General features: G+C 43.4%; 1 protein-coding gene across 1 annotated transcript; it reads left to right on the top strand.

The window, feature by feature from the left end:
• Positions 1–734: 734 nt before the first annotated feature.
• On the top strand, positions 735–13,631 carry LOC112246567 (prolyl 3-hydroxylase 3-like). Its single transcript, XM_024414960.2, has 16 exons — positions 735–1,114; positions 1,415–1,599; positions 2,040–2,198; positions 2,734–2,926; positions 3,448–3,579; positions 3,810–3,952; positions 6,191–6,280; positions 6,413–6,465; positions 6,577–6,656; positions 6,861–6,988; positions 8,834–8,929; positions 9,029–9,179; positions 9,644–9,761; positions 11,638–11,713; positions 12,042–12,182; positions 13,000–13,631. The coding sequence occupies exons 1-16, from the start codon at positions 802–804 to the stop codon at positions 13,177–13,179; spliced, it is 2,238 nt and encodes a 745-aa protein (XP_024270728.1). The 5' UTR covers positions 735–801; the 3' UTR covers positions 13,180–13,631.
• The last annotated feature ends 2,755 nt before the right edge of the window (positions 13,632–16,386 follow it).

The raw sequence follows: 16,386 nt of genomic DNA, 5'->3' as shown, positions 1-16,386 counted from the left end.
AAACATTAATTAAGTATGAATTCAGATCACCAATGAATCAAATTTATATTAAAACGTTATTTAACTTCTAACAAAGACATGCAATAAAACGCACAGGCAAAATAGACACCATCTGCTTATATCACGCATAGCCTTTTCAGTAATTACGGTCATGTTTAAGGACTGGCGATGTCTGGGTTTTTTAAAGCACCAAATTAACTACTACCACCGCCTGGGTGGAAAGAGAACTTCACACAAACCCCAAATATGGCAATGAAATTGTCTATTCATTGTAATTAATAGACTATGGAAAAAACATACAGGATTGGATGTGTCATATCAGCTGCCACATTTAATGCTGATTAACAAATGACTTTGTAGTCAAACAGGGTAAATATTTTACATGTTGCATGTTCAGACCTGCCTTGATTTATGTTTGGTTAGTGGGACTTTGGTAAAGTAGGTCTATATAGCCTAAATAGTTCGATTTAAGAAATTATGCTATGAAAAGAATAGGCCACTATGAAGAATGGAAACAATGTGTTTTGTGTAGCCTATACAGTGTTATGAATGAGTGTGTACAGACTGTAGACAAGTACATTAAGCTAGACTATAATATTATTTTAGCATTATTTTAGTGCTTCCAAACACTGTTATTAACTGTGTCAACAAATCTACTTTCAAGTGTACTGCCTCTTTCCTTTTCTCCACCCATCCCACTACTTCTCCTCCCCTCATCACTACCACGTCTTTCCTGCCTTCCCCTACTTTCCTCTGGCCCTGTCCCTCCCCCTCTCCTCTCAAAAATAACTACGGCGTACCATGGCGCTTTGCGCAAATCACAACTCTGTCTACGTGGCGCTGCACATCTCTCTTATTCACTCTCTTTTCTCATTATTCTATTTAACCTCTTCTGTTGCAGGCATCGGGTCTTCTGCAGGATCTGCGTCCGGACTCATAACCTCTTACGATGTTTTGTATTATACCGGGGTCCGTGCATACTTTAGCGAGGAGTGGGAGAAAGCTGCGGAGCTGCTCGAAAAGTCGATGTCTACCCGGGAGGCTCTATTTCGTACCCGACGGCAGTGCCATAAAGAATGTGTGCCAGCGGGATATGACAGGCTCCCAAAACTGGGTATGTGTGTGTTTACTGTGTTGTATGTGTTCGGGTTCATAGGGAATGTATGAAAGAGAGTATGTCTCTCTGTCTCCACCTGTGTGTGCTCTGTGCATGCATGAAATATATTAAATCACAAGTTTCTGTTTGCCACTTACATTCATAGCTTGCATTAGGGCCTAGATATCTCCCAGGAGTCAGTGATGACCCTCCCAGGAGTCAGTGATGACCCTATCTATGGTCATGAGTGCAAGACAGTCCTGGTATGGTACATTCCAGTAATGTAGTGTGTGTGTGTGTGTGTGTGTGTGTCCTCAGACACAGAGAAAGGGAATGTGTGGGACCTATGGGCAGTGGACTGGGTCCAGCGGCGGGCTGAGTGTGTGCGGTTCTGTTTGGGACGGGCTGTCACTCCTGCAGGACAGCTTCCCGTGTCTGCCGACATCGAGTACGAGTTTAGCACCCGGAACCCCTATAACTTCCTGCAGGTGGTCTACTGGAAGGTAACTGTTACCATACTCACCTGCTGTTTCATTATGTTCCTGTGCATATGTGTGGCTGACGGTTGAATTATAGCTCTGAAGAGCTAATTGCATGTTAAAGCAACTACATAGGTTATTCCACTGGTCGTTAGTTACACTGGTATAAGGCATATGTGATGTAATGTGCCAGCTCACTTTACTACATACTGTAGCGACAATATCCTACAACTACAGCTGTGGTTTCGTGCACTCTAGCTCATCTGGACTTTTGACTTTTCTTCGTCATCGTCTACCTCCTCCTGTTATTTTTTTCCTCCTCCCCCTCTTTCTCCTCCTCCTCCTACGTCTTCTACCTCGTTCTCGCTCTCTTTCCCCTCCTCTCCTGCCTTCTGCTCTTCCTCCCTCTCTTCATCTTTTACCTCGTTCTCTATCAACTCCCCCCCCCTTCTCTTCTTCCTCAGCTAGGGAAAGTACAGAAGGCAGCGTCAGCAGCCCACACGTTCTTCGTGGCCAACCCCAGTCACCTGGAGATGAGGAACAACATTGAGAAGTATAGACGGATGGAGGGAGTAACAGAGGACGCATTCCAGGATAGAGAGATGGAGACAGAGAAACACTGGGTAATAAAAAAGAGTGGGAGAGGAGGAGGGTTGTGTGTGTATCTGAGAAATTGTCAAATAAATGGTAGATTGGATGCATAAATAAGTATTTCTTACAACGAAATTCATGAATATTCTTTGATTCCCATGTGTGGCCTGAGGGTTCAAATTCCTCTCTCTGGGCTTCACCTGAAGTACCTAACCAATCGTAAAAGCCCTTAGGGCTCACACAGTAACCTCTGCATGCACCCACAGCATTCCTGATAACATGTTACTAATGGAGTGTACTATAAATGAGACTAGATCATGTGGACTTCACTGGACTTTTGATATCACTAAAGCCTAACAGTAAAAAATAAAAAATAAAAATGCAGTTCATTCCACTGCTTTGTTTTGCTCGTCTCCAGCAAGTCTCCGGGCTTTCCGTACTTACTATCCCCATTGGGAGTATAGGCCATCGACGACTGTTCTTGATGTTTACCAATTATAGCCAACCTTTCCAGCTAACATTCGTCCCTCCTCTTACCCCTAACCTCCATCCCTCTATTAACCACAGGCCCTGTATGACTCTGCCCTCACCTCTGAGGCCTCCTCTGATTGGACGCACGCCGTGGAGAAATGGATGGAGTGTGTGAACGAGACACTGAGACAGACTGATGAGTGCAGGGCGCAGTGTGAGGTCGCCTCACAGAGGCTCCCTGAGAACAGAGGAGAGGACGGAATGGACGGGGTGTTTGAAAAGGCTGCAGGTGAGAAAAACATGTTTGTTTGTTTAAAAATGTATATATTTTAAGGGTTTTATATATCCTTGTTGAGATCGGACAGTGAAGAGGACAGAAAAAGTATGAGTGACTGTGAGTCAGAAGGGCATGGTTCCGTATTTGAACCCATGCTGACATTGGAAGCTGGGTTGTACATGTGGCACTAACCACTGGACCACACAGGTTACGGGAAAAACATGTTTGTGTTTATGAAGCTGGTTGTCTATGCAGGGCTATAGCTCACTCATTGCTAGTAGGCTGAAAATGTCTGTACGGTGATAGTGTTATATAGCATTATAAAGGCCTTATTACAGGGGGAGTGTTACCAAGACAGCTGACTGTAAACAGTATAATGTCACACAGTGCATCATTTGTTTGGTCCAAAACAAAGCAAAGATTGTAATTAGTTTGACATGTATAGGATACTACTATTTTTATTCTTATGCTATTCTCTACTTTTCTCATCTTTCCTTCTCCTTACCGTGTGATTTGTATCTCCTGTCCTCCAGCACTCTCCCTCTCCCTCCTGTCCTGCCAGCAGGCCTGTGTGACTCAGGTGGCGACGCGACCCGGAAGGATTTCAGCCCAGGAGGACTTCCTACCCACACAGCTGGAGCATCTACACATCGCACAGTTCAAAGGTTAGACAGGGGAATGGTCATATCTGAAGTTACAGTAATGATCACATGATGACGCTAACGACAATTATGATGGTAACTCTGCTTCTACTGCAGCTGATGATACTGGCCTGACTATGGCACCTGAAATAAATGTATTATTTCAAAAAGGCTCTGGTGTTTCATACAGGAGTTGACATATATCTAGTGAACAACCAAAGCTCATTTCCCTCCCTCTCACCTATTTCCGGCAGCGGGCGATCTAGGAGGAGCGGTGCGTTCTCTGCGGTCTCTCCTCCTGTTCTACCCCTCAGACAAAGACTCCCTCAGTAACCTGGAGCTCTACACAGAGACACTGGGGGGTGACACTGAGGCACATGGGACAAAGCCCTCCCAGGTACTACTGGTGCTCAGCATAAAATGAACAACCCCTAGCCTGGCCCAATAGGGAGGTTTCATTTTTATAAACGACACTCAAATTTTATAGATACATTATTGTATCTTACTCTGTGAAGACCAGTATATTGGTGTTCTCCATAGGCATCACTCTTTTAATTAAATTAAAATGTGTGTGTGTGTGTGTGTGTGTGTGTGTGTGTGTGTGTGTGTGTGTGTGTGTGTGTGTGTATATATATGTACGTACATACATACATATAGTGGTGAGAACAAGTATTTGATACACTGCCGATTTTGCAGGTTTTCCTACTTACAAAGCATGTAGAGGTCTATTTTTTATCATAGGTAAACTTCAACTATGAGAGACTGAATCTAAAACAAAAATCCAGAAAATCACATTGTATGATTTTTAAGTAATTAATTTGCATTTTATTGCATGACATAAGTATTTGATAATCAGAAAAGCAGAACTTAATATTTGGTACAGAAACCTTCTTTTGCAATTATAGAGATCATACGTTTCCTGTAGTTCTTGACCAGGTTTGCACACACTGCAGCAGGGATTTCTGCCCACTCCTCCATACAGACCTTCTCCAGATCCTTCAGGTTTCGGGGCTGTCGCTGGGCAATACGAACTTTCAGCTCCCTCCAAAGATTTTCTATTGGGTTCAGGTCTGGAGACTGGCTAGGCCACTCCAGGACCTTGAGATGCTTCTTACAGAGCCACTCCTTAGTTTCCCTGGCTGTGTGTTTTGGGTCGTTGTCATGCTGGAAGACCCAGCCACAACCCATCTTCAATGCTCTTACTGAGGGAAGGAGGTTGTTGGCCAAGATCTCGCGATACATGGCCCCATCCATCCTCCCCTCAATACGGTGCAGTCGTCCTGTCCCCTTTGCACAAAAGCATCCACAAAGAATGATGTTTCCACCTCCATGCTTCACGGTTGGGATGCTATTCTTGGGATTGTACTCATCCTTCTTCTTCCTCCAAACACGGCGAGTGGAGTTTAGACCAAAAAGCTCAATTTTTGTCTCATCAGACCACATGACCTTCTCCCATTTCTCCTCTGGATCATCCAGATGGTCATTGGCAAACTTCAGACGGGCCTGGACATGCGCTGGCTTGAGCAAGGGGACCTTGCGTGCGCTGCAGGATTTTAATCCATGACGGTGTAGTGTGTTACTAATGGTTTTCTTTGAGACTGTGGTCCCAGCTCTCTTCAGGTCATTGACCAGATCATGCCGTGTAGTTCTTTGCTGATCCCTCACCTTCCTCATGATCATTGATGCCCCACGAGGTGAGATCTTGCATGAGCCCCAGACAGAGGGTGATTGACCGTCATCTTGAACTTCTTCCATTTTCTAATAATTGCGCCAATAGTTGTTTCCTTCTCACCAAGCTGCTTGCCTATTGTCCTGTAGCCCATCCCAGCCTTGTGCAGGTCTACAATTTTAACCCTGATGTCCTTACACAGCCCCCTGGTCTTGGCCATTGTGGAGAGGTTGGAGTCCGTTTGATTGAGTGTGTGGACAGGTGTCTTTTATACAGGTAACGAGGTCAAACAGGTGCAGTTAATACAGGGAATGAGTGGAGAACAGGAGGGCTTCTTAAAGAAAAACTAACAGGTCTGTGAGAGCCTGAATTCTTTCTGGTTGGTAGGTGATCAAATACTTATGTCATGCAATAAAATGCAAATTAATTACTTAAAAATCATACAATGTGATTTTCTGGATTTTTGTTTTAGATTCCATCTCTCACAGTTGAAGTGTACCTATGATAAAAAGTTACAGACCTCCACATGCTTTGTATGTAGGAAAACCTGCAAAATCGGCAGTGTATCAAATACTTGTTCTCCCTACTGTATATATAGATAGATAGATATTGGTCGCATACACATATTTAGCAGATGTTATTGCGGGTGTAGGGACATGCTTTAGTTCCTAGCTCCAACAGTGCAGTAGTATTTAACAATTCACAACAACACACACAAATCTAAAAGTAAGAGAATGGAATGAAGAATTGACTAGAATACAGTATATACATATGACATGAGTAAAACCGTAAGTAAACATGTTATTGCGGGTGTAGGGACATGTAAATATTTTATAAAATATATTTTTATTTTTTAAAGTGACCAGTGTTCCATTATTAAAGTGACCATTGATTCCATGTCTATGTACATAGGGCAGCAGCCTCTGAGGTGTATTTAAGCCTCGGTCTCTGTCTTTATATACTCAGGAGATAGCCAGGTATGTGAGCCGCTCACTGCAGGAGAAAAAGCTACTCTACTTCGGAATGGAAAACCTCAACTTTAATTTCACCGATCCGGTATGATGACCTTGTTTATTGATTATCGCTGGTTCTGGTTTGGCTCAGAGCCATAAAGTAGCTACTGTATATCAAGGCTATTAAAAAAAATACAGCAGTTTGTTCCTTTTGTGTTTTTGTCCTCCGATATAGGATCTCTGGACTCCAGAGGAGGTTGTTCCTGAGTTGCTGAGAGACACATGGAGGTAGGAGGAAAAGTGAAGGAGAAAGTTCATGCAAAAGAGGACGGGATTGTGGAGAGAGAGGCTTTGAAGTGCTATTGGGCGGTTGAAAGCCATTTCCTTTTTGATTTCCAGAGCAGAAAAGGAAGTGCTGAATGAGAAATTGAAGGCGGGAGAGAAAGAGGTAGAGATGGATGATAGTGGGTTCTACGCAGGTAAGGATAAACATTAGTGTTTGGCATGTGAGAAGCACACATTGACAGATTGGTAATGGCAAAAAACATCATTGGCTCGGGTCACGGGATTGGGAAACACTAATCTGATAAATACCTCTGATTTAAATGTGTGTTTGCGTTTATGTGTGTGTGTGGACCCTTTTCCTGTGTCTCACTCACACCTCCGTTCTGTTCCATCCCCAGGGGGTCCCGTTCCTCAGGTTGGTGTCACCATCAGCATGGACGACAATTCTTTAAATGGAACTAATCGCGTCGTGCTGGACGGAGTTCTAGATCAGAAGGAATGCAACACAGTACTGCGCCTAGCGACCGTAAGCTTGCATATCATTTGCTCAGAAAACCAGACTCCCTTTTAATGAGCCCTGTCCCTTTGCTGTTTCCCATTGGATGGGAAATAATAGCTGAAACTGCAATATAGTGAAAATCACACCGAGCCAATCAAATGCCATATACTGTACATTGTATATGTATATACAGTTGAAGTCTGAAGTTTACATACACCTTAGCCAAATACATTTAAACTCAGTTTTCCACAATTCCTGACATTTAGTCCTAGTAAAAATTCCCTGTCTTAGGTCAGTTAGGATCACCACTTTATTTTAAGAATGTGAAATGTCAGAATAATAGTAGAGAGAAAGATTTATTTCAGCTTTTATTTTATTCATCACATTCCCAGTGGGTCAGAAGTTTACATACACTCAATTAGTATTTGGTAGCATGCTTGGGGTCATTGTACATTTGGAAGACCCATTTGCGACCAAGCTTTAACTTCCTGAATGATGTCTTGAGATGTTGCTTCAATATATCCACATACTTTTCCTACCTCATGATGCCATCTATTTTGTGAAAGGCACCAGTCCCTCCTGCAGCATAGCACCCCCACAACATGATGCTGCCACCCCCGTGCTTCACGGTTGGGATGGTGACCTTCGGCTTGCAAGCGCCCCCCTTTTCCTCCAAACATAACGATGGTCATTATGGCAAACAGTTTTATTTTTGTTTCATCAGACCAGAGGACATTTCTCCAAAAAGTTCCATCTTTGTCCCCATGTGTAGTTGCAAACTAGTCTGGCTTTTTTATGGCGGTTTTGGAGCAGAGCAGCATCATTAAATAGTACCCGCAAAACACCGGTCTCAACTTCAACAGTGAAGAGGTAACTCCGGGATGCTGGCCTTCTAGGCAGAGTTGCAAAGAAAAAGCCATATCTCAGACTGGCCAATAAAAATAAAATATTAAGATGGGCAAAAGAACGCGGATACTGGACAGAGAAACTCTGCCTAGAACGCAAGCATCCCGGAGTTGCTTCTTCATTGTTGACGTTGAAAAGCTGCCAGTTGAGGACTTGTGAGGCGTCTGTTTCTCAAGCTAGACACTCTGATGTACTTGTCCTCTTGCTCAGTTGTGCACCGGGGTCTCCCACTCCTCGTTCTATTCTGGTTAGAGCCAGTTTGCATTGTTCTGTGAAGGGAGTAGTACACAGCATTGTACAAGATCTTCAGTTTCTTGACAATTTCTCGCATCAAATAGCCTTCATTTCTCAGAACAAGAATAGACTGACGAGTTTCAGAAGAAAGGCCTTTGTTTCTGGCCATTTTGAGCCTGTAATCGAACCCACAAATGCTGATGCTCCAGATACTCAACTAGTCTAAAGAAAGCCAATTGAATTGGTTCTTTAATCAGAGCAACAGTTTTCAGCTGTGCTAACATAATTGCAAACGGGTTTTCTAATGATCACTTATCCTTTTAAAATGAGAAACTTGGATTAGCTAACACAATGTGCCATTGGAACACAGGGGTGATGGTTGCTGGTAATGGGCCTCTGTACGCCTATGTAGATATTCCATTAAGAATCAGCTGTTTCCACCTAAAATGCTAATTTACAACATTAACAATGTCTACACTGTATTTCTGATCAATTTTATGTTATTTTAATGGACAAAAAATGAGCTTTTCTTTCAAAAACTAGGACATTTCTAAGTGACCCCAAACTTTTGAACGGTAGTGTAGATATACTTTATGAATTCTGGCCCTGATCTTTATGGTTCTTAGGGATATGAGCCAGGGGGTGGATTTGGAATTCAGCAATAGCATAAGTATTCCAACAGGGCTATAAGCTCATATCCTCCATGATGACTTCCTGTGTTGTCTCTGACAGGCAGCTGCGTCCACTGGGGACGGTTACCGGGGGCGACGGTCCCCACACACCCCCCATGAGAAGTTTGAGGGCCTGACTGTCCTCAGAGCTGTCAAGGTGAGAACGATGCATCTGGAGATTAAATCTGTCTGTCGATCGCTCTCTCTCACATGGCCACATAGCTAATGAATAGTTGAACACTTTTCTGGTCTGCAGTTGGCTCAGGATGGCATGGTGAACCAATCAGACGCTAAGCTGCTGCATGAGATGGGGGAGAGGGTGAGAACCCTCTTGCACTCCTACTTCAGGAGCCCCTCAGGACTCCATTTCTCCTACACACATCTAGTGTGCCGCAGCGCCATCACAGGTATGGTCCACTCAAACAATGCCCTCTATTTCTTGGAATGATGGTTCCAAAAATGTTTGGTTTTACGTCTTCATATTTCATGTTCATTTCCATTTGTTCTGTTGATTCCATTATGTATTACATTTGTGGGTCTCAATGCAAAATGGCGCAAAGCTTTCCTATTCAAATAGGGTTAAGGCCTCTAGATTTCATCACGCTTTTCCCATTTCTAGTGTAACCCAATAGCTAACCCCTGACTTGTATCAGGTGTCTTATCTGCTCTGTGTTATGTCACCCTTTGTGTTACCTGGGTTGTGTTCATTAGGGCACACAATGGGAAAACTGTCTAAAACGTTTTGCAACGGAAAACTAAAATGAGTGTTTCTTATTGGACAACTCCAGGTAGTCCCTCCCTATTTCAGTCCATTTCTCTTCCATTTGGTGCCTAATGAACATGGCCCTCTTGTGTTGTGTGTCCTGTCCAGGGGACCAGGAGGGGAGACTGGACCTGTCTCACCCTGTTCATGTGGACAACTGTCTACTGGAACCTGAGACCAGACAGTGCTGGAGAGAACCACCTGCCTTTACACACAGAGACCTGAGGTACACACACACTCATACATGCGCGCGCGCGCACACACACACTCAAGACTGGCAAAACACATGCACACACAGAAGCATGCAGATGTCTGCACTGTGCATGCACAGACATGTAAATACTCATAAAAAAACACACAAGACTTGGTAGTTGAGCTACTGTATATAACACCACATACACTCCCATGTGTATGTATTTGGACAGTGAAGCTAAAATGGTACATTTGGCTCTATACTCCATCAGTTTGGATTTGAGATCAAATGTTTCATGATGCGACAGTACAGAATGTAACTTTTTATTTGAGGGTATTTTCATACATATCTGTTTTACCATTTACACATGAAAGCACTTTATGTATTTTGTCCCCTCAGTGTGAAGAAGTCCTAAATATTTGTAGAAATTCACTTACAGCATATCAGAGTAGTCAAACGTTTAGTATTTGGTCCCACATTTCTTTCACACAATGACAACAAACACGTGACACTTACAAACTCGTTCTGTTTTGCACAATAGTAACTGAATGGTGACTGGAGTTTTATTTTCTTCTAAGTGAGTAGATAAGATGTTTCTGAAAACTTTAATTAATCCTGATAGTGGCAAGATTATAAGAAAAATCATTAATGAATAATTATGAGTGAGATGACGTTCAGAGGCTAACAACATGCTAACCTCTCACCATTACCAATAATAGGGGAGGTTAGCATTTTTTTTTTTAAATGTAAAGGTTGAAAGTCATGGCTTCCGGGTTGGATGCGCGCTGTGTTAAGAAGCAGTGCGGCTTGGTTGGGTTGTGTATCGGAGGACGCATGACTTTCAACCTTCGTCTCTCCCGAGCCCGTACGGGAGTTGTAGCGATGAGACAAGATAGTAGCTACTAAAACAATTGGATACCACAAAATTGGGGAGAAAAAGTTTCCCAGACAGAGCCTGGACTTGAACCCAATCGAACATCTTTGGATAGACCTGAAAATAGCTGTGCAGCGACACTCCCCATCCAACCTGACAGAGCTTGAGAGGATCTGCAGAGAAGAATGGGAGAAACTCCCCAAATACAGGTGTGCCAAGCTTGTAGTGTCATACCCAAGAAGACTCAAGGCTGTAATCGCTGCCCAAGGTGCTTCAACAAAGTACTGAGTAAAGAGTCGAAATGCTTATGTAAATGTGATATTTCAGTTTTATGTTTAATACATTTGCAAAAATGTCTGAACCTGTTTTTGCTTTGTTATTATGGGGTATTGTGTGTAGATGGACGAGGGGGAAAAAACTATTTAATCCGTTTTAGAATAAGGCTGTAACGTAATGAAATGTGGAAAACGTTTAGGGGTCTGAATACTTTCCAAATGCACTGTATGTCCAAATACTTATGACTTCTTCAAATCGGGGGACTAGATACATACAATGCCTTTATTTCTAAACGGTAAAACAGATATGCATGAAAATACACTCAAATGAAAGGTGACATTGTGTACAGTCGCCCTCATATGACACATTTGATCGCCAATCCAAAATGCTGGAGGGCAAAGCCAAATTTAAAAACACTGCTTCACTGTCCAAATCCATACAGAGGGGAGTGTATATAAATGACATGAACAGACACTCCCATCCTGAATAAACTCAAACCAGTACGGCGTGACATCTTTATACTACCAGGGTTTGATGGTCTCCTCATTCTAAGGTAAACAAACACAGGTGCCATTCCACAGCCTAGTGTAGATTCTTGATTTCAGGCAGGAGGATGTGAGGAAATAATGTGACATGCCTCTGACAGTGTGTTATATAGTACCATTAGATTTGTTGACTAAGCAATAGAAATGGCAACTGACAACTTTGACTAGACTTGTTGTTAAATGCCGACTAAGACCATGTCTGATTCCATTCCAGCGCTGTGCTCTATCTGAACGATGACTTTGACGGTGGGGAGCTCTTCTTCACAGACAGGGATGCCAAGACTGTCACAGTAAGTCACTTGACATTTCAAACTCAAGTAGAACACTTTACACTGGCTGATCTTCACGTGATCTTTGACCTATGCCCCACCGGCCCCGGTCATCACTATCTGGCCATGCTAGAAAGGATGGAAGCACAGCTTTCTAACGTATGCAATTCGAACCTTAACCCGTTCAGTAACTGTACACCTAATATTAGCCCTAACGCTAAATTAAGAACAAATAGTTGGTGTTGTGTGTACTTAGTAAGTTCTGATGATGTTGCCTCTTCTATCCATTCTAGCATGGCCCTTATAGAGGCTACCCTTTCTGACGCTCTTGCTCTCTTTCTTTCTGTAGGCCCGGGTGAAACCCACCTGTGGTCGATTGGTGGGGTTCTCCTCCGGTCCTGTCAACCCCCATGGTGTGACCGCGGTGACCGCTGGCCGAAGGTGTGCACTGGCCCTTTGGTTCACCAAGGAGAAGCACCACAGGGATATGGTGAGAACTGTTATTGGATTGGTTGCTCTATATAAACCTGTCCCAGATCAGATATGTTTGGCATGACAATAACCATAGGAGTTGGTAAGACAGCACAAACAGATCTGGGACCAGGCTAATGCTATAGAGTTTTTTTTATTTTTAAGGGAGGACCGACTGCTCGCTAGATGGTAATGTGGGAGCCACATTAGCCACAATGTGGCAGCCATCTTGGTAGGGAAGTGAAGTTTAAATGGGTTAGTGTTGCCCCTAACCATTCTTTTTTTAAATTAATGTTTTGTATTAATGGTTAGGTAGGCGAAGCTGATCCTAGATCAGTGGTTAAGGTGAACTTCTACCACAAGCGGTGAAGTTACAAAAGTGACTGCAAGGTTATTGTTTATGGCAACGTACTGTACAGAGCAACAAGATCAGCTGCAGACAAACAAACAGAACATGCATGCAAATGTAATGGTTGTTTCTTTCTCATTTTTCACATCTAGCGCTGATAATTTAAAGCTATTTTCCCTATGGTAATTCACTTTTTGTTTTAGATGGTGCTTTTGAAGAATAAGTCAACGTCAGCTAGGGTTGGTAGTCAAATAACATGTGACAATAGGCACTTTTTTTATTTTACCGTTGGTCGGTTTATTAATGATCTATAATTTTAAGGTTGAACTTGAGGAAAGTTCCGGCACAATTTTCCCTAGATTCTGAAGGAGCACTTCTGCTTCCTACCCCTCTAGCCTGGATTTTGTCTGATCACGGCCGTGGTGTGAATACGGTCCATTCAACCTCACTTTACCTCACACTATTGTACCTTCTGTGCCTCATGCAGGAGAGGGAGGAGGCTGAGGCCCTGTGGGCTGCGGATGGACAGAGTGTGATGAAAGGAGGAGAAGTAAAAGAGGAGGGAAGAGAGGGCACCGCTGCCCCTGCTCGGAGTGGTAGAAGCGGAAGCCAGTCGTCGAGGAGTAGAGGGAGGGGCAGGGTGACAGGGGGAAAGGACGAGCTGTGATGAGCTGCTGTGATGGATTTAAAGACTGAACCACCCACGCTGAACAGCGGGGTAGTCCTGTTAACCTCCCCGTCCTACTTGGTGGACCGTCCCGGTCCAGCCACCAGTCCCCTCTCCCAAAAGACCATAAACTATTCTCTATTTTTACACCAGGCTATTCAATCCCTACCCACGCTCTTTCACTTACTCTTCCCCTCTCTCTCTCTCTCTCTCTCTCTCTCTCTCTGAGACCATTTGTGAAAGAAGGTATTTTTGTCCATCTCTCTCGCTCTCTTTCGCTCCCTCAGTCTTTCTCTTTGAGACGGTGTTGTGTGATTGTGTGTCTTTCCACCCCCTCCATTGACAATCAGTCCATTTGTGTTACAGTGTAGGCCTTAGTGTTTGCTATGTAATGACCGTTACATACCTGCTGGAGAAAAGTAAAAGGAATTGAATAAAAGTTATTCAAAATGGTGGAGAGGGAGTGAGAATGGAAAAAAGCCCTTGTTGCAGATATAGAAGAAGAAGAAAAAATTGCCATAGCTGAGGTGCCTCTGAAGTGGCATCTCCCCTCTGTCAGAAAGAGGTATAAGTGGGAGAGAATTTAGAAATCCCCTTTATTGGGTCAATACCGTACATTACACAGATGTACATTAAGAACATGACATATTAAACATCGACATCCACAAGAGCTCTCATACACAACCCTGTAGAAGGTTAAAAGGTCAACTCCAAACCTCCTGCATGATCAACTGTTTAACCCTTTACACCCATACCCATTCGCGGGTTGAAAAAGGCAGATTTAGAACGTAGTGGCTGTACAGTAACAGGCTTGTACAGTAACATGCTCTCCATGACGTTAGAGCTGTGGCCCTGCGCGTCACGGCGCTGTATGGGTTTTGACTAACTGCCGTTTTGAACTTGAGCACCAGCGCTCGACAAAACGAAGTTGCCCTCCCGCTGAGTGAGCGAAATGCTGTACATTTTACGGTGACTCGATGTATTTTGAAAGATGCGACGTTGAGGATGATAATAAATACAGCTTTGAAGTCATAGTCCAAATGTGTACTTCACATTTCCAAACCATGAAACTCTTGTCAACGTTTCTGATCACTGTTTGATGTACAGTTACAAGATGACATGGCATCATACCCTGGGTTGTTCTGAACCGAATGAGCTTACGTTTGTTTATTGTTAAAAACATTTGCTGCGGCACACGCACCTGAATGCACCCAGGACTCCTTTCTATGCGCACCAAAATTACGATCTGTTTCTCTGAATTGCCTTGTGAAAGCATAACACTAAGATCGTACAAAACTCAGCAAGTCACGTTGGCAATAGAACAAGCTGTCAAATCATGCTCACCTGACCCAGATTGCGATTTAAAAATGGACCGTTTTTGGATTGCGTAAAAACAACACCAGTAATTGTGTGATGGCTGTGTTCCAAACAAAACAACCACAAGTGTGCTTACTCTAGTTCCTCGACGGCACAGCTAGGAGAGCATTTTCCAGGAATATCTTATAACGCTGAACGTATCTAGAGTATTTTCTGATTACGTTATCAACAAATGCGGCCGGCGAAAAGTACAGTAAATGTCAAATGCGCATAAACTCAACAGTGTAATGTTTCAATTCAGTCTTGTGTCCGTTGAACTGTTGCGTACTCACCTTCGGTCTAATAATTTCCCCATTATCTACAAACTGTTCCCTTTCAATTGCTACCATGGTTATGCATATGGTTTTCATATTTGTTCTGGAATAAATATTTCAATTTAGCCCTATCCATATAAGCCAATTCCCACGATTGTAAAGGGTTAAAACATCAACTGCATTTGACTAGAAAGAGAGAGAGACTGAGGGAGAAAGAGAGGGAGAAGTGGAGGGGTTGAGATAATAGGTGTGGATTCGTAGATTCCATTAACCGATTTCCTCAGGGCCAAGCTGCCCTTGAACTCTGTGGAGATGAAGACCATGAAACCAAGAGAGGGTTAATGTGTGAGTGTCAGAGATGGAGGGGAGGTAGAGAGAGCCAGAGGAGGGGAAGGGAGGAGAGAGGTAGACACATAAGGAGAAAGAGATGTCACACCTGCTTAGGGACTAGACGTGCAGTACAGAAACGCTGACATAGAAAGGGAAAGACAAAGAGGGAGGGGGAGATAGACAAAGCTCTGCAATGCACAAAAAAACTGATGCTTCGTGGGGAGAGACGGAGAGAGAGGTATGCAGAAGGGGGGAAGGATAGAAAGAGAGATTACCGTTAATCCCTCATAAATGAGTGCATTTGTTTATGAAGTTTAGGAAATCTCTCCCATTTAGAATATGGAATCATAATCCAACTAGAATTCATTTCATAATTTACATCCAGTCTGACACACTCACTCACTCCCATTTTCTCTCCCATTTAAACACCCCCATTTATATCTCCCTCTCCTCGCATTACTGAGTCACGGCCAGTCAAGCACTGTTTACGACCCATATTAACTCTCTCACCCCCCCCGTGTGATAATCCGCGGGTGCTGCAGAATTGGGTCGACTGGCCCGTTAATGGACTCCTGGTTTTAACCGCTTCCATCCCGTAGCCTACCCTCTCCAGCCGGTGCATTCCCAAAAAGGCCCCGTTAATCTGTGTTTAAGCAGGCGTACATCTACATCACGCATCTCAAAGCATCGTCACACTGTCACCCCACTTTCTAGCGTCAAATGATGTGTCTACATGTGTATACAAGTGATGTGCTGTATATCGGCTGTACTTCATCTGTTGAATATCACACGATTAGTAATCAATCCCCCAAAACAAATTGATATAAAATATAACGTAAAAGGAGTCATGGGCCAGATAGTAAAAGCATCACCACCGTATCATTTAAATGCGCAAAGGAACACAACACTTGAATGTGTTGAATCATTTTCTTTATGGTTTGATGTGATGGTGTTTTCCACAGATATAGGACTGTTCTCATTCTATTTCTACGGTGGTTCCTCTAATTGAGGAAAGGACACACATCCATGTAACATACACCTAGGTGTACAAAACATTAGGAACACCTCCTCTTTCCATGACATAGACTGACCAGGTGAATCCAGGTGAAATGTCGCTTGCTAAATACACTTCAGTCAGTGTAGACGAAGGGGAGGAGACGGGTTAAATACGTTTTTTTTTAAGCCTTGACACCTAAGACTTTGGATTGTGTGTGTGTGTGTGTGCCAATCAGAGGGTGAGTGGGCA

The sequence above is a fragment of the Oncorhynchus tshawytscha genome, linkage group LG03 (assembly GCF_018296145.1).
Source record: "Oncorhynchus tshawytscha isolate Ot180627B linkage group LG03, Otsh_v2.0, whole genome shotgun sequence".
In the NCBI taxonomy this organism is placed as follows: Eukaryota; Metazoa; Chordata; class Actinopteri; order Salmoniformes; family Salmonidae; genus Oncorhynchus; species Oncorhynchus tshawytscha.
The sequence above is the reverse complement of the archived record's forward strand: the minus strand, read 5'-3'. Positions and strand labels throughout refer to the sequence as shown.

Excerpts from the sequence above, each read along its gene's own strand:
- LOC112246567 (XM_024414960.2), top strand. The coding sequence starts at position 802 with ATGGCGCTTTGCGCAAATCACAACTCTGTCTACGTGGCGCTGCACATC. Across the intron at positions 1,600-2,039 it reads TGCAGGTGGTCTACTGGAAG|CTAGGGAAAGTACAGAAGGC; the intron begins GTAACTGTTACC and ends CTTCTTCCTCAG. Across the intron at positions 2,199-2,733 it reads TGGAGACAGAGAAACACTGG|GCCCTGTATGACTCTGCCCT; the intron begins GTAATAAAAAAG and ends TATTAACCACAG.